Source organism: Pelobates fuscus, chromosome 6 (assembly GCF_036172605.1).
Source record: "Pelobates fuscus isolate aPelFus1 chromosome 6, aPelFus1.pri, whole genome shotgun sequence".
Taxonomy (NCBI): Eukaryota; Metazoa; Chordata; class Amphibia; order Anura; family Pelobatidae; genus Pelobates; species Pelobates fuscus.
Genome location: NC_086322.1, coordinates 87,606,560 through 87,631,051, shown reverse-complemented (window position 1 = coordinate 87,631,051; position 24,492 = coordinate 87,606,560). Strand labels below are relative to the sequence as shown.

Here is a 24,492-nt window from a genome sequence, read left to right as displayed (position 1 = left end):
ACTTCCTGAAAAATAGCTCATATTATATTAACTTTCCTTCTACAGTGTGTTTAATTCCTGCTAGAGTTTGCAGCAACCTCCAATATGATATTAACATTTAATTAACAGAGTAGGAGATAATTTCCAAATCAAACACTGTTGTAAAATGGGTTTGAAAATTAAACTTATTTTCATGGCGGCTGTGTGACTCCGTGCCAGGGAACGTAAGGTTATGGCTGTATAAATATAAAAAAAAAAAAAAAAAAAAATAGATTTAACTCCTAAACAGCATGTACCACAAATATTAACTTTACAAAGAACATCAATTTCCATGGACTAATACTTTTAGGCCTGTGCTCCCTCAGCCCCACATGATGATTTGGCAATTTAGGAATAGTGTTCCTTAACCTAGTTTTCCTATTCTTGGGAATTTGTGATCTTCGGTGGTGGATGCACTGCTAAATTACGGTTTATGCTACATGACATAAATGGAAACATGGTATTCTTGCCCACTTGACCTAATTCTTATTTTATATTTAGAACAATGTGTCGCATTGCAGTATTTCTTCCACATAATGAATGTTCCTATATAAATCACAATTTTGACCTCATATGTTTTGTCATAAAATGCTGCAACACCCACCCACATTCACGGTGCATAAATCACAAACTCAATTATGAGATTTACAAATGGGATTGGAGAGATTAGGATACTAAATAAAGATAGAGCTCGTCTTTTTAAATCAATTTACTTATCTTTAAAGGCAATAGAGGTATTTATTCATTTAGCTGGTTAATTAAAAATGTTGTGATAAATTTCGGACAAGTAGAATATTTAATTCCCCTCCTCCCCCCAACTCAATTATTCTCTCTAACAATAACTATGTATATACAGTTTAAATGTAGTAGATTAGTGATACAGAGACCATGGGTTCCCAGAGAACTCCCTGTATTATACTGTTCAAAAATAATTTAAAGGAACACTCTAGTCATCAGAACAATTACAGCTTAATGTATCTAGTGAGTCTAATTAGTCCCTGCAGGCTTTTTGCAGTAAACACCATCTTTTCATAAAAAAGGCAGTGTTTACATTTACAGCCTAATGACACCTCCAGTGGTGGCCACTTCACACTGTTCAACACTGCCATCCAGTGTCTCCACGCTCTGCATGGAGACGCTGAACTTTCCTCATAAAAATGCCTTGATTCAATGCATCTATAAGGAGATATTGATTTGGCCCCGCCCTCTTGATGATCTGAGGCAATCCAATGCTTTTCCTAAGGACAATCCCCGCCCCAGAGACTGATCTGGGGTGGGGAAAGCATACCCATGCGGCACTGGAAATAAGGTGTGTTTTAACCCTTTCTAATGGGATTAGGTAGGGGCAAGTCAACTAAATAGTGGTTTTAACACTATAGGGTCAGGAACACACGTTTGTCCTCCTGACCCTCTAGTGTTCCTTTAACATATAACCAGTGGCTTGCCAGCACTATAACCAATACAGTAGTGTCCTGTGGTATAAATGCCCCTTTAACAATATAATTAAAAAGACTGCATAGTCAGAAGCAGAAAAAGTACAATAAAAATGACAAGTATCCTCAAGGATATGCAGTTTGAGACAATGTTTCTTCCCATAGAAATTGGGAATATGATTTAGCTGTGTGGTAACAGAGGGTTAGTGTCTGTTAGGTGCTTGTTTAATTTGATCTTAACCCCTTAAGGACCAAACTTCTGGAATAAAAGGGAATCATGACGTGTCAGGCACGTCATGTGTCCTTAAGGGGTTAATTTAATTTAATTTGGTAAGATACGCAACTGTCGAGAAAATGACCATCACCACTGCTGTGTAAATAACACAAGGGGCTACGGTATTTAAATCAACACAAGAACAGATGATTAACCCGTTAACGCCGTTATGACGTACCATGCCGTCCCGCTTTAAGTGGGCTTTAAAGCCGTTGCGGTGGCATGGAACGTCGTAACGGCTTTAAGCCCTGGAGCGCCCGGGATACTCACCTACCCGGCGCTCCGCTTCGGGAGGACTGCCTGGCAGCCCGCCCCCCCCCCCCACGGCAAATCAGGCCCCCGGGGGCCATGTGGTCGCTCTCAAAGAGCGATCACATGGCCCCCTATAGCTGGCTATGGATCTGCCAGCAGGGGGACTGTCTGAAATATCAGGCAGTCCCCCTGCTGGTAGGAAAGTAAAAAAAAAATTAAAAATTAAACAAGTGTAAAAATAAATTAAATATATTTATATATATATATTAAATATATTTTATTTATTTTATTATTTTAATTTATTTATACGTATTTATATATAATATATGTATATGTACATTATATAATATATACGTATTATATATATGTAGCGTCATACAAAGTGTATTTTAATATTAATATAAGTATATATATTAATATTAAAATACACTTAGAATGACGTTACATATATGTATATATTATATATAATAGATGTACATATATTATATATAAATACATATAATTAAAATAATAAATAAAATAATAAAATAAATAAAATATTGAAACAAAATTTAATATAAATTATATATCCATATGTACCGTATATACTAGAGTATAAGCCGACCCGAATACAAGCCGAGGCCCCTAATTTTACCCCAAAAAACTGGGAAAACGTATTGACTCGAGTATAAGACTAGGGTGGGAAATGCAGCAGCTACTGGTAAATTTCTAAATAAAATTCGATCCTAAAAAAAATATATTAATTGAATATTTATTTACAGTGTGTGTATATAATGAATGCAGTGTGTATATATAATGAATGCAGTGTGTATATATAATGAGTGCAGTGCGAGCGTGCGAGTGCAGTGCGTGCGTGGCAGTGCGTGCATGAGTGCAGTGCGAGCGTGCGAGTGCAGTGCGTGCGTGGCAGTGCGTGCATGAGTGCAGTGCGAGCGTGCGAGTGCAGTGCGAGCGCAGTGCGTGCGTGGCAGTGCGTGCATGAGTGCAGTGCGAGCGTGCGAGTGCAGTGCGTGCATGAGTGCAGTGCGAGCGTGCGAGTGCAGTGCGTGCGTGGCAGTGCGTGCATGAGTGCAGTGCGAGCGTGCGAGCATGAGTGCAGTGCGAGCGTGCGAGTGCAGTGCGTGAGTGCAGTGCGTGCGTGAGTGCAGTGCGAGCGTGCGAGTGCGTGGCAGTGCGTGCGTGAGTGCAGTGCGAGCGTGTGCGTGCAGTGCGAGCGTGAGTGCAGTGCGTGCATGAGTGCAGTGCGTGCATGAGTGCAGTGCGTGCATGAGTGCAGTGCGAGCGTGCGAGTGCAGTGCGTGGCAGTGCGTGCGTGAGTGCAGTGCGGTGCGTGCGAGTGCAGTGTGTGCATGAGTGCAGTGCATGCGCGAGCGGCGTGCGCGAGTGCAGTGCGAGCGGCGTGCGCGAGTGCAGTGCGTGCGCGAATGCAGTGCGTGCGCACGAATGCAGTGCGTGCGCACGAATGCAGTGCGTGCGCACGAATGCAGTGCGTGCGCACGAATGCAGTGCGTGCGCACGAATGCAGTGCGTGCGCACGAATGCAGTGCGTGCGCACGAATGCAGTGCGTGCGCACGAATGCAGTGCGTGCGCACGAATGCAGTGCGTGCGCACGAATGCAGTGCGTGCGCACGAATGCAGTGCGTGCGCACGAATGCAGTGCGTGCGCACGAATGCAGTGCGTGCGTACGAATGCAGTGCGTGCGTACGAATGCAGTGCGTGCGTACGAATGCAGTGCGTGTGTACGAATGCAGTGCGCGTGTACGAATGCAGTGCGCGTGTGTGTGTTGCAGAGCCTTGGTGGGGGGTGGGCAATTTTTTTATTTTTTTATTATTATTATTTTTTATTTAATTTAATTATTATTATTTTTATTTAATTATTATTATTAATATTTTTTTTTTCGTCCCCCCTCCCTGCTTGATATATGGCCGGGAGGGGGGCTCTCCTTCCCTGGTGGTCCAGCATTGGCAGTTCAGTGGGGGGGAGAGGGGGGCTGGCAGAGAGTTTACTTACCTGTCCTGCAGCTCCTGTCAGCTCCCTCCTCCTCCGCGCCGTCAGTTCAGCTCTTCTGTCAGCTCACACTCTAAGTCACTTACACTGGGAGCTGACCGAGGTGCTGAACGGACGGCGCGGAGGAGGAGGAGGAGGGAGCTGACAGGAGCTGCAGGACAGGTAAGTAAACTCTCTGCCAGCCCCAGTCTGTATTATGGCAATGTAAATTGCCATAATACAGACTATTGACTCGAGTATAAGCCGAGTTGGGGTTTTTCAGCACAAAAAATGTGCTGAAAAACTCTGCTTATACTCGAGTATATACGGTAATTTCATTCTAACTGTATTTTGTTATATATATATATAATCTTGATAAAGACCTGCAGGTCGAAACGTCGATTCTTTTTTACACGGATAAATAACTTTTTTCACCAAGACCTCTGGAGTGCTCTGTCTCATTATTTCCTTGCATATCTACGCTCTGCAGCACCGAGGCATTTTTTTGAAGGATCAAACTATTAAGGTAGAGTGCCAGATTTTGCATTTTTATATTATATATATATATATATATAACAAAATACACTTAGAATGACATTCTATATATATATATCTATCTATATATAAAATACAAATAACCGCAAATATATATATAAATACATATAATTACATAAAAGATTACATTAGTATACACGTAGAATTTAAATACCTATAAATGCATATATATTAAAATTCTACGTGTATATTTAAATAATCTTTTAACGTAATGATGTCATTTGATTAATTCAAATTTGATTGACATGCCTGACAACACAGGGAGAAAGTGCAGAGAATTTAATTCGCAAGCACTATATTTGACCCTGTAACTCTCCAAGACACCATAAAACCTGTACATAGGGGGTACTGTTTTACTCAGGAGACTTCGCTGAACTAAAATATTAGTGTTTCAAACTGGTAAATTGTATTACAACGATGATATTTTAAGTAAAAGTGACGTTTTTCGCATTTTTTACAAGCGAACGGCACTTTTATGGTCTTTATTATTGTTGTAATATGTTTTACTGTTATAAAACACTAATATTTGTGTTTAGTGAAGTCTCCCGAGAATAACAGTACCCCCCATGTACAGGTTTTATGGTGTTTTGGAAAGTTAGAGAGTCACATATAAGGCTTGCATTTCATTTTTTTCACATTGAAATTTGCCAGATTGGTTATGTTGCCTTTGAGAGCGTATGGTAGCCCAGGAATGAAAATTACCCCCATGATGGCATACCATTTGCAAAAGTAGACAACCCGAGGTATTGCAAGTGGGGTATGTCCAGTCTTTCTTAGTAGCCACTTAGTCACAATCACTGGCCAAATATTTGTTTTTTGCTTTTTTTCACACAAAAACAAATATGAACGCTAACTTTGGCCAGTGTTTGTGACTAAGTGGCTACTAAAAAAGACTAAACATACCCCACTTTCAATACCTTGGCTTGTCTTCTTTTTCAAATGCTATGCCATTATGGGGGTAATTCTCATTCCTGGGCTACCACACCGTCTCAAAGGTAACATTACTAATCTGGAAAATTTTAATTTGAAAATGGAATTTTCTATATTTGACCCTGTAACTTTCCAAAACAACATAAAACCTGTTAATGGGGGGTACTGTTGTACTCGTGACACATCGCTGATTACAAATATGTGCATTTTTTTTTTGCAGTAAAACCTAACAGTATTATGACATTCACAGTTAAAATGTCAGACGGAAATGCAAATTTAAAAAAAAAAAAAAATCTTATTTTCTCACATTTTTTTAAAATTTTATTCATAATAAATTATGTTCCATATACGAATAGTTAATGATAAATTAAAGCCCTGGTTCTCCTGAACAAAATGATATATAATAAGTGTGGGTGCTTATAATTTGAAAGAGGGGAACTATGGGTGAACAGACATATAGCGCAAATTCTAGTTTTTGTTTTGATCAGAACGTGCACTATTGACTCCGTCCTGAAGGGGTTAAAGGACCACTATAGTGTCAGGAAAATAAACTCGTTTTCCTGACACTATATAATCCTTAGTTCCCCCCACCCTCAGGACCCCCTCTCCCGCTGGGCTGAAGGGGTTAAAACCCCTTCAGCCACTTACCTTTATCCAGCGCCAGGCTCCCTCGGTGCTGGTGACCTCTCCTCCCTCTTCGACGTCAGCGACAAATATAGTAAAAAGGTGAACTTTGAGCAACTTCAGCCAATTTCATGAATAGGATAAATAATGCTGAAATCTTAAAAGGCACATTCATTATATAGATTATGTGCTCCTTTATTTTAGATCACCGAACCCTCAATTACTGGATCTAATGGCGATATAAATGACAGGTACTAGTCGGTGTGGGAATTGCAAAATGTGAGCCAGTGCCATTTGTCAGAAAGATTTTTGTTGTTGGTTGAAATGTATCTGGTTTCCTATGTCATTTAATGTAAAGGAACAGTCTAACCACCAAAATCACTTCCTCTCAATGAACGTATAGACATATGGATAATGTATTATGTAAGTGAAGCGTGGAACACTTTACACTCCTACTGCAATGTATATTGACGGACTTAATTGTGCTTTATACACAACTTGATTGGACTTATCTTTTACGTACTTTATTGATTGAATAGTGCACTTTGGTGTTTATCACTTGCTGGTTCTATAACATCCATAACAGATTGTGGTATTCACTTAAAGGGACACTATAGTCACCTGAACAACTTCAGCTTACTGAGGTTGTTCAGGTGATAACCATTTTCTGAGAAAATACAGTGTTTAAATTGAAAGCTAGGAGCACCTCCAGTTGCTGTCACTCAGAGTGAACCAGAGGGACTTCGGAGTTGAAGGAGGCATTATATGCCTCCATCCACTCAGATCTGCAGTCAGCAGAGCACAGGGCAGCGCTATGCACAGCATCCTGTGGTTCAGTATCTCCTCCCTCTGCATGCAGACACTGAACTTTCCTCATAGAGATTCATTGATTCAATTCGGCTCTATGAGGAGATGGCCAGGGCTGTGTTTGAATCATGCTGGCTCTGCCCCTGATCTGCCTCTTTCTTAGTCTCAGCCAATCCTATGGGGAAGCACTGTGATAGGATCAGGCTACCATTTCTGATGATGTCAGCAGACTGCTTGTTGCAGCATGCAGAGTTACAGCTTCAAGCTTGAATACAGTAAGCTTGTTACTATATGTATGGAGGCATGAGGGGCCCAGGGGGTCTAGATGGTGTTTTTAACACTATAGGGTCAGGAATACATGTTTGTGTTCCTGACCCTATAGTAATCCTTTAATATTGCAGTTGTCTTAAAGACACAGCTCACCTTTTTTATTTTAATCCTATAACAATATTGAAAACCAACTTAAGTTTTGTATTTGAAAATTAAAAAGAACATTTAATACTATGTCTTCTATTTCTTATCATCAAGGTTGCAATAAAGAGAACTTCCTGGCAAAGATATCTCTAATGAGACACAGGGGTATTTTTTATATACACCCCTATATACTTATTAACCCTTAATAGGGAACACATGGGATTGGCGGCAGCATTGTAACAAGGCTGTGTGATACAAAGTAAATACAAAAAGATAAGTCCTGCACTCACTTCCATCACTACTGGACCGGCAGCAATGACTACAGTACACATCAGCCCCAATATATAGTAAAAAACAAAGAAAAGAAAAAGTTACCTGCGCTCTCTCCTTGATGTTGGCAGGCGGCATTCCCTCCAATGGCCATTGGAGCAACTAAATGACCTCCATTTGTCTTAATATACATAGGGATTAAGGAGAAAGTGCAGGTAACTTTCTTTTCTTTGGTTTTTACTATATATTGGGGCTAATGTGTACTGTAGTCTTTGCTGCCGGCCCAGTAGTGATGGGAGTGAGCGCAGGACTTCTCTTTTTGTATTTGTATTTACTTTGTATCACACAGCCTGGTTACAATGCTTCTGCCCATCCCATGTGTTCCCTATTAAGGGTTAATAAGTATATAGGGGTGTATATAAAAAATACCCCTCTCTGTCTCATTAGAGATATATTTGCCAGAAGCTCAAGGAAGAAGGCTGAAGGGTCAGTGTAGGACCCGCTTTAGGGGGGTTTGCCTTGACGTTGGCAGGCGGGCATTCCATCCAATGGCCATTGGAGCAACTAAATGACCTCCATTTGTCTAAATATACTTAGGGATTAAGGAGAGAGCATAGGTAACTTTCTTTTCTTTGGATATTACAGATGTGTAGCAGGGATTTAGAGGAGTTGCAGCTTAGCATTGAGCACTTTATAGCATTAAAGAGAGCAAAACTACAACTTTAATGACTAGCTGAGCTATTTACTAGTCTGGTGAGATCTCACTGCAGAGGCTGTCAATTCTTGAATTTTGCTGCAAATACTGAAACAAAATAGCTGCATCTGGATATGGAGATCTGGCACAAGGAAAAAAAAGAGAATAACTTAATTAAAGGTGGAGTAGTAGGGTTGGAGTACAATCTTTAAGATATAGAGAACAATAAAAAAAATTAAAATGCACACATAGATCCGGTAGGGCACAGGAAAAAAACAAAACAAAAACCAACAGAAATTAACCACCACTTCCATTACTTTTTTTTTTTTTAAACTAACCGTCTGTGTGCCCAGTCCTGTACGTAAACTACAGGCACCAGGAGAATAGGATTTCAGTTTGGGTGTGTGCACTCTCTTTCTGTTGACAAGCTACTGGAGCCAGAGAGACGATGGATGCTAAAGTGTTAATATTTCTACTAACTCTTTAGTGTTTTATATAAAACTCTGTGAAAGTGCATGCAGGTTGCATATAAAAGCAACCAAGCCTTGCCAATTAAAGCCATATAAGCAAGAAAAATAAGGGCCACATTGACAAGAACTGGCACACTGGTGGCGATGTCACATTCCAACAACAAATCATTTGCTTGAAAAAAAAAAAAAAAAGCACAACAACTTTGTCGTAATAGCACCGCCTGTCCAAAGTATTTCTGCACAATATGAAAAGGAATTGTGGTAAACTACAGAGCATGCATGTGTGCTGAAAGCATCTCCAAGTTGGAGGCACGTATCTATAACGCTTGATACATTGAAAGAACTCTTCCTTTACATTTGAACACAGCTTGATAATCGTGTGTATGAAAGCTCCCCTCAATTATTGTTACTGCAAATTATAATAATTGCTCAACTATTTAGTATGATGTCCCTTTACCAAGTATCTGTAAATCACAGTAAATATAAAAAAAAAGGGTGTTTATATACAAACTACCAAGTAACTAGGCAACAATTAAATATGTACAAAATATGGGAGGCGGCTTTGTAGGTCACTAGAAAACCAGATATCAACAAAAAGTCTTGCAAACTATCTACTAATTTCGATTTCATATTAAAATAAAAAGATTCATTGCTAAAAAAAAAAAAAAAAAAAAAAAGACTATTGTGTTTGGCTGAAAGGCAACAAATACAAAGTGTTCTTAACAGCTTGGAAGTCCTGGACGCCTAGAGTAGAATGCAAAAAGCTTATGCAACAGATGCTATGCTTTTGCAAACCGTGTTATATGGTTTCTTAAAAATATTTAGCAATCTGTTGAAGTAGTGGGTAAATACTAGTGACGTTTTTCAAGCTGGCTAGTAAGTATGCACCAAAAAGACTGAAAACAAATTTAATCTATTAACGATCTCAAAGGACAGTAATTCTGCTTGCATTAAAAGGTTAACACAGAGGACTGCAGTTATATGTAAAAAGTATGCAAATTAAATGTAGATCTTTGCTTAGGAATATGTGCATCTTACAGCACAACACCTTCTAGTTATTGATCTGACATGAAAAAGCATCCAATCAGAATGAATGCAGTTATCAATGTTACCATGTTGTTTTTTTAATATGCAGGGTTTAGTGTTTGTTTGTTTTTAATGTAAAATAGGTTGTTTCGATTTTGTGCCATTATATATACACAAAAAAGAGATAGGTATAGATAGGTAGATAGATAGATATACATACATGCATACATACATACATACACACACACACACACACACACACACACACACACACACACACACACTTCTGTAATGTCATTTTTAGCTGTTTTATATTTGTATTCTACATAAATGAAATTTAGAATGGAATGAGGAACAAAAATGCACACACAAATATATTTTATATCTACCCGTTGTTCCTCCCCATCTGTCACAATAATGTGGTAGCTGTTAAGTTGATTTGTTTCTGCTCACCTGACATTGTTTGTTCAAGCCTATGGAGAAGTGACTTTTTTGCACATTCCAGGTCAGGACTTGGACTGTCAAAAACCTGCCGACACCAGACCAATGGACTTATGGATTTTTGCAAAGGAGTTTGCTTTTTCTTTGGTGAAGTATATAACCTGAAAATAAAAATAAAATAGGATTTTACAATAAATACTTGTTCTTAACAAGATAAAACCATTGAATAAAAGACTGGAAATCATCTAGAACAACTCTGATTCTTGGTTTTCTTTTAAATGAACTAGTAATGTGCAGCGCTTACAACAAAGTCTGACAGGATGAAGGTGCAATTTCTACTCTTCATTCTTAATTTCACATATAGGGGTAGGTTAACCTAATATTAGAAAGTTAGCAGTACTCTCAACCTTCAAGCAACTAAAGTATACCTCAAGCATATCAAGAATAAGCTAAAGTATGGCACACAGTAAAATATAAATGGATTGTACCAACAAAACAGGAAGCAAATATAAATACAGAATGCAACTATTTAGCATTAAAGATTCCAGCTTTGATTCATTGGTGCAAAACATTCAGTGATTGAGCCATAAGAAAATATATTATTTTGGCTCCGCAATCACAATGTATAAAACAATCTACGGGTCCAATGGACTAAATTAGTAGCCCAACCTACTTGACTGTCTTGACAATCTACTTGTCCTGGCACAAAACAATTAAAAAGATTGGGAGCTCTGCCAAGAGCCTGGGGAGGGCAGAGGGAGGAGAGAGAGTTTGTGTGTGTATCTCATGTATGTAAGATCAGCGCTGGCTGTGTGTGGTATGCTGGCTTTGTGTGTCTGTGATACACTGAAACACACATACACTGCCCCGCCCCCCAACAAAATGAGTACCTATATTTCATAAAGATAAAACCTTTATGAAATACTACTATTGACTGCATTGGAATTTCATTGAGTACAGACTACTTTGGCTTAGTATATTTCCTACACTTGACACTTCTAGACACCAGTGATGGCTGCAAAGATATTAGCTGTGTCTATGGAGGACCCTGTGTGAGAGTACAGAGGTGACATCTGCTCCTGGCGCTGAATTCAGCACCAGAAGCGGACCAGCCTGATGAAATTAGCTGTGTCCACAAGGGACAGGTTCAAGTAAATCCCACCTTTCCCTGCATCCCCCGGCCACCAGCTGCGATGTCACCATCGCAGGTCTTTGCAAATTATGCAAAGTCCCCAGAGAGTGACAGTGCGGTGTTAAGAACAAGCAAATTATGTTGAAAACTACAGTAGCAGACGAGCAAAGATTTTTTTGAAAATCACACACTAGAAATGCCAGTTGGTGGGTACAGAAGAGACAAAATGTACCATTAACAAAAGGCTGCATTATAGCAAACTCTTTACAAGAGTGATAAAAAGAGGAAGGTCAAGAACAAATGCACGGAACTTCCTGTAATCCAGGGCTTGACAAGTTTGTTTGGAATCTAGGAGCCAGCTAAAAAAAAGAAAATTCAGAGAAAAGGCAGTGTTTCCATTGCTACCTAGTAACACCTCTAGTGACAGTCACTCACACGCCACTAGAGAGTCCTGTGTCATTGCTGCACAGTACCTTTGTTCAGCGTCTCCACGCTCTGCATGGATGCTGAATATAGAAAACATGCGCAATATCTTCCCAAAGCTTTCCTATAGGAAGGCATTGGTTTAGCGGAGATCTTAAAGATTGATTGTCTCACCAGGACAAGCCGCGGAAAACTGGCATAGCGTGGGAAAGAAGGTGAGTAAAAACACCTATTTTGTGATCGGAGGGCTGCAGGTACCTAAACAGAGAGAGAGAGAGCGCGAGAGAGAGAGAGAGACATTCTGACAGAGTGAGAGAGAGACATTCTGACAGAGTGAGAGAGAGAGACATTCTGACAGAGTGAGAGAGACATTCTGACAGAGTGAGAGAGAGAGACATTCTGACAGAGAGCGAGAGAGAGAGACATTCTGACAGAGTGAGAGAGAGAAACATTCTGACAGAGAGCGAGAGAGAGAGACATTCTGACAGAGAGCGAGAGAGAGAGACATTCTGACAGAGAGTGAGCGAGAGAGAGACATTCTGACAGAGAGCGAGAGAGAGAGACATTCTGACAGAGAGCGAGAGAGAGAGACATTCTGACAGAGAGCGAGCGAGAGAGAGAGACATTCTGACAGAGAGCGAGCGAGAGAGAGAGACATTCTGACAGAGAGCGAGCGAGAGAGAGAGACATTCTGACAGAGAGCGAGCGAGAGAGAGAGACATTCTGACAGAGAGCGAGCGAGAGAGAGAGACATTCTGACAGAGAGCGAGCGAGAGAGAGACATTCTGACAGAGAGCGAGCGAGAGAGAGACATTCTGACAGAGAGCGAGCGAGAGAGAGACATTCTGACAGAGAGCGAGCGAGAGACATTCTGACAGAGAGCGAGCGAGAGAGAGAGAGACATTCTGACAGAGAGCGAGAGAGAGAGACATTCTGACAGAGAGCGAGAGAGAAAGAGAGAGAGAGACATTCTGACAGAGAGAGAGAGAGAGAGAGAGAGAGAGAGAGAGAGACATTCTGACAGAGAGAGAGAGAGAGAGACATTCTGACAGAGAGAGAGAGAGAGACATTCTGACAGAGAGAGAGAGAGAGACATTCTGACAGAGAGAGAGAGAGAGACATTCTGACAGAGAGAGAGAGAGCGAGAGAGAGAAACATTCTGACACAGAGAGCGAGAGAGAGAGACATTCTGACAGAGAGAGAGAGAGAGCGAGAGAGAGACATTCTGACAGAGAGCGAGAGAGAGAGAGACATTCTGACACAGAGAGAGAGAGAGAGACACAGACATTCTGACACAGAGAGAGAGAGAGAGACACAGACATTCTGACACAGAGAGAGAGAGAGAGAGAGACACAGACATTCTGACACAGAGAGAGAGAGACATTCTGACACAGAGAGAGAGAGACATTCTGACACAGAGAGAGAGAGAGAGATAGAGACATTCTGACACAGAGAGAGAGAGAGAGATAGAGACATTCTGACAGAGAGAGAGAGAGAGAGAGAGACACATTCTGACACAGAGAGAGAGAGACATTCTGACACAGAGAGAGAGACATTCTGACACAGAGAGAGAGACATTCTGACAGAGAGAGAGAGACATTCTGACACAGAGAGAGAGACATTCTGACACAGAGAGAGAGACATTCTGACACAGAGAGAGAGAGAGAGAGAGACATTCTGACACAGAGAGAGAGAGAGAGAGAGAGACATTCTGACACAGAGAGAGAGAGAGAGAGACATTCTGACACAGAGAGAGAGAGAGAGACATTCTGACACAGAGAGAGAGAGAGAGACATTCTGACACAGAGAGAGAGAGAGAGAGAGACATTCTGACACAGAGAGAGAGAGAGAGAGACATTCTGACACAGAGAGAGAGAGAGAGACATTCTGACACAGAGAGAGAGAGAGAGACATTCTGACAGAGAGAGAGAGACATTCTGACACACAGAGAGAGAGAGAGAGAGAGAGAGAGAGAGAGAGAGACATTCTGACACACAGAGAGAGAGAGAGAGAGAGAGAGAGAGAGAGAGAGAGACATTCTGACACAGAGAGAGAGAGAGAGAAAGACATTCTGACACAGAGAGAGAGAGAGAGAGAAAGAGAGAGAGACATTCTGACACAGAGAGAGAGAGAGAGAGAGAGAGAGAGAGAGAGACATTCTGACAGAGAGAGAGAGAGAGAGACATTCTGACACAGAGAGAGAGAGAGAGAGACATTCTGACACAGAGAGAGAGAGAGAGACATTCTGACACAGAGAGAGAGAGAGACATTCTGACACAGAGAGAGAGAGAGACATTCTGACAGAGAGAGAGAGAGAGAGACATTCTGACACACACAGAGAGAGAGAGAGAGAGAGACATTCTGACACACACAGAGAGAGAGAGAGAGAGACATTCTGACACAGAGAGAGAGAGACATTCTGACACAGAGAGAGAGAGAGAGACATTCTGACACAGAGAGAGAGAGAGAGACATTCTGACACAGAGAGAGAGAGAGAGACATTCTGACACAGAGAGAGAGAGAGAGAGAGAGACATTCTGACACAGAGAGAGAGAGAGAGAGAGAGAGACATTCTGACACAGAGAGAGAGAGAGAGAGAGAGAGACATTCTGACACAGAGAGAGAGAGAGAGAGAGACATTCTGACACAGAGAGAGAGAGAGAGAGAGACATTCTGACACAGAGAGAGAGAGAGAGAGAGACATTCTGACACAGAGAGAGAGAGAGAGAGAGAGACATTCTGACACAGAGAGAGAGAGAGAGAGAGACATTCTGACACAGAGAGAGAGAGAGAGAGAGACATTCTGACACAGAGAGAGAGAGAGAGACATTCTGACACAGAGAGAGAGAGAGAGACATTCTGACACAGAGAGAGAGAGAGAGAGACATTCTGACACAGAGAGAGAGAGAGAGAGACATTCTGACACAGAGAGAGAGAGAGAGACATTCTGACACAGAGAGAGAGAGAGAGACATTCTGACACAGAGAGAGAGAGAGAGACATTCTGACACAGAGAGAGAGAGAGAGACATTCTGACACAGAGAGAGAGAGAGAGACATTCTGACACAGAGAGAGAGAGAGAGACATTCTGACACAGAGAGAGAGAGAGAGACATTCTGACACAGAGAGAGAGAGAGAGACATTCTGACACAGAGAGAGAGAGAGAGACATTCTGACACAGAGAGAGAGAGAGAGACATTCTGACACAGAGAGAGAGAGAGAGACATTCTGACACAGAGAGAGAGAGAGAGACATTCTGACACAGAGAGAGAGAGAGAGACATTCTGACACAGAGAGAGAGAGAGACATTCTGACACAGAGAGAGAGAGAGACATTCTGACACAGAGAGAGAGAGACATTCTGACACAGAGAGAGAGAGACATTCTGACACAGAGAGAGAGAGACATTCTGACACAGAGAGAGAGAGACATTCTGACACAGAGAGAGAGAGACATTCTGACACAGAGAGAGAGAGACATTCTGACACAGAGAGAGAGAGACATTCTGACACAGAGAGAGAGAGACATTCTGACACAGAGAGAGAGAGACATTCTGACACAGAGAGAGAGAGACATTCTGACACAGAGAGAGAGAGACATTCTGACACAGAGAGAGAGAGACATTCTGACACAGAGAGAGAGAGACATTCTGACACAGAGAGAGAGAGACATTCTGACACAGAGAGAGAGAGACATTCTGACACAGAGAGAGAGAGACATTCTGACACAGAGAGAGAGAGACATTCTGACACAGAGAGAGAGAGACATTCTGACACAGAGAGAGAGAGACATTCTGACACAGAGAGAGAGAGACATTCTGACACAGAGAGAGAGAGACATTCTGACACAGAGAGAGAGAGACATTCTGACACAGAGAGAGAGAGACATTCTGACACAGAGAGAGAGAGACATTCTGACACAGAGAGAGAGAGACATTCTGACACAGAGAGAGAGAGACATTCTGACACAGAGACAGAGAGAGAGAGACATTCTGACAGAGAGACAGAGAGAGAGAGACATTCTGACACACAGAGAGAGAGAGAGACATTCTGACACAGAGAGAGAGAGAGACATTCTGACACACAGAGAGAGAGAGACATTCTGACACAGAGAGAGAGAGAGAGACATTCTGACACAGAGAGAGAGAGAGAGACATTCTGACACAGAGAGAGAGAGACATTCTGACACACAGAGAGAGACATTCTGACACAGAGAGAGAGAGAGAGACATTCTGACACAGAGAGAGAGAGAGACATTCTGACACAGAGAGAGAGAGAGAGAGAGACACATTCTGACACAGAGAGAGAGAGAGACAGAGACATTCTGACACAGAGAGAGAGAGAGACAGAGACATTCTGACACAGAGAGAGAGAGAGACACAGAGACATTCTGACACAGAGAGAGAGAGAGACACATTCTGACACAGAGAGAGAGAGAGACACACATTCTGACACAGAGAGAGAGAGAGAGACACACATTCTGACACAGAGAGAGAGAGAGAGACACACATTCTGACACAGAGAGAGAGAGACACACATTCTGACACAGAGAGAGAGAGACACACATTCTGACACAGAGAGAGAGAGACTCTCTGTGTCAGAATGTGTGTCTCTCTCTCTCTGTGTCAGAATGTGTGAGAGACACATTCTGACACAGAGAGAGAGAGACACACATTCTGACACAGAGAGAGAGAGACACACATTCTGACACAGAGAGAGAGAGACACACATTCTGACACAGAGAGAGAGAGACACACATTCTGACACAGAGAGAGAGAGACACACATTCTGACACAGAGAGAGAGAGACACACATTCTGACACAGAGAGAGAGAGACACACATTCTGACACAGAGAGAGAGAGACACACATTCTGACACAGAGAGAGAGAGACACACATTCTGACACAGAGAGAGAGAGACACACATTCTGACACAGAGAGAGAGAGAGAGACATTCTGACACAGAGAGAGAGAGAGAGAGACACACAGACATTCTGACACAGAGAGAGAGAGAGAGACATTCTGACACAGAGAGAGAGAGAGAGACATTCTGACACAGAGAGAGAGAGAGAGAGACATTCTGACACAGAGAGAGAGAGAGAGACATTCTGACACAGAGAGAGAGAGAGACATTCTGACACAGAGAGAGAGAGACATTCTGACACAGAGAGAGAGAGAGAGACATTCTGACACAGAGAGAGAGAGAGAGACATTCTGACACAGAGAGAGAGAGAGAGAGACACATTCTGACACAGAGAGAGAGAGAGAGAGAGACACATTCTGACACAGAGAGAGAGAGAGAGAGAGAGAGACACATTCTGACACAGAGAGAGAGAGAGAGAGAGACATTCTGACACAGAGAGAGAGAGAGAGAGAGACACATTCTGACACAGAGAGAGAGAGAGAGACATTCTGACACAGAGAGAGAGAGAGAGACATTCTGACAGAGAGATAGAGAGAGAGAGACATTCTGACACAGACAGAGAGAGAGAGAGAGAGAGAGAGACATTCTGACACAGACAGAGAGAGAGAGAGAGAGAGAGAGACATTCTGACACAGACAGAGAGAGAGAGAGAGAGAGAGAGACATTCTGACACAGACAGAGAGAGAGAGAGAGAGAGAGAGACATTCTGACACAGAGAGAGAGAGAGAGAGAGAGACATTCTGACACAGAGAGAGAGAGAGAGAGACATTCTGACACAGAGAGAGAGAGAGAGAGACATTCTGACACAGAGAGAGAGAGAGAGACATTCTGACACAGAGAGAGAGAGAGAGACATTCTGACACAGAGAGAGAGAGACATTCTGACACAGAGAGAGAGACACACATTCTGACACAGAGAGAGAGAGACATTCTGACACAGAGAGAGAGAGACATTCTGACACAGAGAGAGAGAGAGAGACACACATTCTGACACAGAGAGAGAGAGAGAGACACACATTCTGACACAGAGAGAGAGAGAGACACACACATTCTGACACAGAGAGAGAGAGACACACATTCTGACACAGAGAGAGAGAGACAGACACACATTCTGACACAGAGAGAGAGACACACACACACATTCTGACACAGAGAGAGAGACACACACATTCTGACACAGAGAGAGAGAGACACACACATTCTGACACAGAGAGAGAGAGACACACACATTCTGACACAGAGAGAGAGAGACACACACATTCTGACACAGAGAGAGAGAGACACACACATTCTGACACAGAGAGAGAGAGACACACACATTCTGACACAGAGAGAGAGACACACACATTCTGACACAGAGAGAGACACATTCTGACACAGAGAGAGACACATTCTGACACAGAGAGAGACACATTCTGACACAGAGAGAGACACATTCTGACACAGAGAGAGACACATTCTGACACAGAGAGAGACACATTCTGACACAGAGAGAGACACATTCTGACACAGAGAGAGACACATTCTGACACAGAGAGAGACACATTCTGACACAGAGAGAGACACATTCTGACACAGAGAGAGACACATTCTGACACAGAGAGAGACACATTCTGACACAGAGAGAGACACATTCTGACACAGAGAGAGACACATTCTGACACAGAGAGAGACACATTCTGACACAGAGAGACACACATTCTGACACAGAGAGAGAGACACACATTCTGACACAGAGAGAGAGACACACATTCTGACACAGAGAGAGAGACACACATTCTGACACAGAGAGAGACACACATTCTGACACAGAGAGAGACACACATTCTGACACAGAGAGAGACACACATTCTGACACAGAGAGAGACACACATTCTGACACAGAGAGAGACACACATTCTGACACAGAGAGAGACACATTCTGACACAGAGAGAGAGACACATTCTGACACAGAGAGAGACACATTCTGACACAGAGAGAGACACATTCTGACACAGAGAGAGACACATTCTGACACAGAGAGAGACACATTCTGACACAGAGAGAGACACATTCTGACACAGAGAGAGAGAGACATTCTGACACAGAGAGAGACATTCTGACACAGAGAGAGAGAGACACATTCTGACACACACACAGAGAGAGAGAGAGAGAGAGATTCTGACACAGAGAGAGACATTCTGACACACATTGTGACAGGACCCCGACATAAAACCTTAGGTAGTTATTTGCACTACACAAAATATGAGGGAAGTTACATGTATTTTTTGTCAAGTTACTGTGGAAGAACCATGTATAAAAAGGGTTCATGGATATAAATACAGAATGGAAGTTGACATTCTGAATTTTATCACATTTGTCACTGCTTTACCAGAAATCTACTGTGCTGACAGAATAAAATATAAATATAGTTCAGAGCCTAAATATTCATGGACTTTACACTGGAATGTAGACTAGAGCTTGTCAAGAGCTGTGTTTTGACTACAACATTTATAATGGTAAGTTCCCCTGTCCACACCTCATCACATGCCACAAATTAAGTTGAAATATCAGTAAAATAAAAAATAAAATGCACAGACAAATCAATATTCAACAAGATCATAAGGCACTTGCATAACAAGAGTAGTCTATCATGATGTCTCCTAACCAGCCTTTTTTCTCTACCAAGATGAAGAACCCCGGGATAGCCCGCAGTAAAATCTATTCACATTCAATGGACAATGAGGTTTCAGTAACTTCTTTAAGGCTTGTCTTTTTTGATAAAATAATAAATATGAAAAGAACATTCATTAAAATATATAAAAATCATTAACCACATACAGAATTCTGGAATTTAACAAATGCATATAGTTAAATAATAGACAGAAAATATTATTTTTGTTAAGCAAATCAACATAAAAAATATAGTTCACAAAAGTATAGAGTTAGTCAATTACCATTCTAGAAGCTTCATTCTAAACCATCTTTGTGTGGTTGTATTAATAGGCAGAAAAGCCAGCGTTTTGACCCCATCCCGCCTCCTTGACAATTTCAGCCAATCCAATGCTATTGGCTGAAATCAAATTATAATGTCAGCAAGAAGGCGAGGCCAGCGCCAGCAAACCTGCGCAGCACTGGAAATAAGGTAAGTTTTATTACCTTTTAAGGAGGTTAAGGCGAGAGCAAGCCACCCAAATGGTGGTTTTAACACTATAGCGTCAGGAATAAATGCTTTTTGGTCATACTTAAAGGAACAGTATAGGGTCAGGAACACAAACATCATACCAGGGATTATTTCAACACAAGGTAGGGGAAGAGACCCCTGAGATGTCCACAACAAGGCTAATATCCAGCTGGAAGTATAAATTCTGAATATATTAAATGTTGTTCTGAAAGAATGATTTTTAGTTTGAAATGTTCTTATAACCGTCAAAGGGACACCATTTACCAGAACAACTACAACTTATTGTATTTATTCTGAAGAGTATAATCATTCCCTGCAGGCTTTTTGCAGTAAAAGGCACGGTTTACATTACAGCCTAGAGATACCTCCACTGGCCACTCCCCAAATGACTGCTAGAGGTGCTTTCTGTGGCAGTTCTGCACAGTGTATCCAGTGCATGAGGAGATGCCAATTGGCCAGGGCAGCATTTGACTTGTGCTGGCTCTGCCCCTAATCTGCTTCCTTGATAGTCTCAGTCAATGCAATGCTTTCATATGGGAAAGCATTGTGATTGGTTTTGATCAACACTGCGGATGATGTCAGCCAAGCAGGCAGATCAGTGACAGAGCCAGCAGCAGACTGGAACAAAAGTAAGATTTTACTATATTTAGAGGGGAAATTAGAGTTTTTAACATTATAGTGTCAGGAATACAGGTTTGTACGATTTAAAAAACTTAAACCACACCATCATGGTCAAGAGCGTCACCTATTTCAGTGATCAGAGTGGGCATTCCTGGTTTTGATGTAGGTTATTGGTCAAATCATTCAGTAACACATATCACATAACTTTTTTTCTTTCATATATGCCGATGAGAACTTGACCAAAGACGTCCTGAGAATTTCTGAAGAATATACCTGTGAATTAGAGACTTTAATTTGCCTGTTTCCCTGGTATTTCTTTTCCTATTATACATTTTATTTATTTACTTTGTTCTTGGCGCACCCTGTAATTGTTGTTTCCTGTTTGTCAAACACATATCAAGAACAAAATATCTTCAAATTCCTTTCTTAAATTTTCAGAAATAATAAATAGGTATAATTTAGATGGTGTGAATGAAAAAATATATGTTATGATCGAAAAACAATATTTAATAAATGTAGTCTCTCCGATTTTTAAATGAATAGGTCTGTTATAGAAAACAAAATTACTATTTAGATCCTGATCGTAAACACATGATTTCCAGCTGTTAAAGGACCACTATATAGTGCCAGGAATACAAACTCGTATTCCTGGCACTATAGGGTTATTAGGTCCCACCCCCCCACCCTCATGGTCCCCTTCAGCCACTTACCTTTCTCCAGCGCTGGGCTCTCTCGGCGCTGGTGACCACTCCTCCTCCTGCCGGCGTCCGCGCCAAATGGGCATGCGCGGCAAGAGCCGCGTGCATTCAAACTGCCCATAGGAAAGCATTACTCAATTCTTTCACAGTGAGGATCGCAGAAGCGGCCTCTAGTTTGGATTAACCCTCAGTGTAAATAAAGCAGTTTCTCTGAACTTTTTTCAGCTGCAGGGTTAAAACTAGAGGCACCTGGCATCCAGACCACTTCATTGAGCTGAAGTGGTCTGGGTGCCTATAGTGACAGAGGAAATGTAAAATTAGACTATGATTAAGTGGAAAAATTAACTGAGAGGCGTTAGAAACATCTAAAATTATTAAAATTAAAATTATGTCACACTAACAAATGTTGGAGTGTGGGGTCAAGTAGGATCTTTATCTCACATACTATGGTCTTGCCCTAAATTGAGAAATTATTGGAAATCTATACATTCTCTGATCAAACTCTTAGATGAATCGATAACTGACCCCTTACACTTTGCCTTTTCAAAAAAAAAACTCCTAAATAACTTATATAAACCAAAAAAACAAATACCGTATATACTCGAGTATAAGCCGAGTTTTTCAGCACATTTTTTGTGCTGAAAAACCCCAACTCGGCTTATACTCGAGTCAATTGTCTGTATTATGGCAATTTGCATTGCCATAATACAGACTTGGGGCTGTGGGGGCTGCAGAGAGATGTTACTTACCTTTCCTGCAGCTCCTGTCAGCTCTCTCCTCCTCCGCCGGTCCGTTCAGCTCTTCTGTCAGCTCACAGTGTAAATCTCGCGAGAGCCGCGGCTCTCGCGAGATTTACACTGGGAGCTGGCCGAGGTGCTGAACGGACCGGCGGAGGAGGAGAGAGCTGACAGGAGCTGCAGGAAAGGTAAGCAACATCTCTCTGCAGCCCCCACAGCCCCCTCCTACACAGTGCCCATCCACTGGACCACCAGGGAAGGAGAGCCCCCCTCCCTGGCCAGCTAGCAAGCAGGGAGGGGGGACGAAAAAATGTATATATATTAATAATAATAAAAATAATAAAATAAAAATAATAATAAAATAAAAAAATGTAATGAAACAAAAAAAAATATTAAAATAATAATTAAAAAATAAAAATGCCCACCCCCCACCAAGGCTCTGCATCACACTCTGCATTACACACACCGCACTCATACACACACACACACCGCACTCATACACACACACACACCGCACTCATACACACACACACACCGCACTCATACACACACACACAGCATTCACACACACACACACACAGCATTCTCACACACACACACACTGCATTCTCACACACACACACACACACACAGCATTCTCATACACACACACACACTGCATTCTCATACACACACACACACACTGCATTCTCATACACACACACACACTGCATTCTCATACACACACACACACTGCATTCTCATACACACACACACACTGCATTCTCATACACACACACACACTGCATTCTCATACACACACACACACTGCATTCTCATACACACACACACACTGCATTCTCATACACACACACACACTGCATTCTCATACACACACACACACTGCATTCTCATACACACACACACACTGCATTCTCATACACACACACACTGCATTCTCATACACACACACACACTGCATTCTCATACACACACACACACTGCATTCTCATACACACACACACTGCATTCTCATACACACACACACTGCATTCTCATACACACACACACACACTGCATTCTCATACACACACACACTGCATTCTCATACACACACACACTGAATTCTCATACACACACACTGCATTCATTATATACACACACTGTAAATAAATATTCAATTAATATAATTTTTTAAGGATCTAATTTCATTTAGAAATTTACCAGCAGCTGCTGAATTTCCCACCCTAGTCTTATACTCGAGTCAATACGTTTTCCCAGTTTTTTTGGGTAAAATTAGGGGCCTCGGCTTATATTCGGGTCGGCTTATACTCGAGTATATACGGTATTAGAACATATTAATAGCAGCCACCGGAAATCACCCATCATACCAGACATAAAGGAAGTTTTAAACTCACTCTGAAAAGATGAGATACTAATTATCATAAAGAATAGCATTTGAAAATGCTATTAAATCCATTTACTTTTTAGGCATTGTCTCACCTGACCAAATATAAGAATTGAAATGTCATATTTGCTTACTTTATTTTTAAAAAATTTATTGTAAATATATACCGTTCTTTGTAAATCCAGATAAATATACTGTTCCATTTCCCCCAGTTAATATTTGTTATAACGTATACTATGACACTTTTTTCTTTTGGAAACGTATCATAACTTTGAAAATATTCAATAAAAAACATTTGACGAGGAATACAGGTTTGTGTTCCTGACTATAGTGTTCCTTTAAATCAAAGTTATGGAAGGCAATGTTATCACAACCTATACAAAAAAATTCTATATAGAATTTTTGCACACAATGTAATTATAGAAACTACACTATATAGACAAAAGTATTGGGACACACCTTTTAATTATTGAATTCAGATGTTTCAATCAGACCCATTGCCACAAGTGTATAACATCAAGCACCTAGCCATGTAGTCTTGATTCACAAATATTTGGAAAATAAAAAGAAAAATTAAAAATAGGTCGTTCTGAGGAGCTTAGTGAATTCAAGCATGGTACTGTGCCAGCCACCTTTGCAATAAGTCAGTTTGTGTAATTTCATCCCTGCTAGATATTCCATGGTCAACAATTAGTCGTATTATTGGAAAGTGTACGTGTTTAAGAACAACTTAAAACCACAAAGCGGAAGACCACTTAAAGTCACAGAGCAGGGTCACCAACACTCTGTTGATCCCATACTGAAGAGGTGCAAACTTCCACTGACTAAAGCACAAGTTCACTGTACTCAGTAGCAGTGGAAAGTGCTCTGTGGAGTGACTAACCTTCACTGTTTGGTAGTCTGATGGGCTGATGAGTCTGATGAGTCTGGGTTTGGTAGATGCGAGGAGACTTACCCGTCTGACTGCATTGTGCCAACTGTAAAGTTTGGTGGAGGAAGGATAATGGTATGGGGCTGTTTGAGGAGTTGGGCTCAAGTTTCCAGTGAAGGGAAATCAAGCATTAATTTTCCAGTGAAGGGAAATCTTAATGGTTCAGCATACCAAGACATTTTGGACAATGCAATTCTTCCAACTTTGTGGGAATAGTTTGGGGGTGGTAATTTTCTGTTCCAGCATGACTGTTCCCCAGTGCACAACGCAAGGTCCATACAA

General features: G+C 41.4%; 1 protein-coding gene across 3 annotated transcripts in view; it reads right to left on the bottom strand.

Annotated features, from left to right (window-relative positions):
• The window catches only part of SLAIN2 (SLAIN motif family member 2), a 70,157-nt gene that overhangs the window by 30,233 nt on the left and 15,432 nt on the right, over positions 1 to 24,492 (bottom strand). For all 3 annotated transcript variants that reach the window (XM_063457932.1, XM_063457933.1, XM_063457934.1), the window contains exon 2: positions 10,210 to 10,358. In XM_063457932.1, the coding sequence (XP_063314002.1) occupies positions 10,210 to 10,358 (149 nt within the window). The remainder of the gene's footprint in view (positions 1 to 10,209; positions 10,359 to 24,492) is intronic.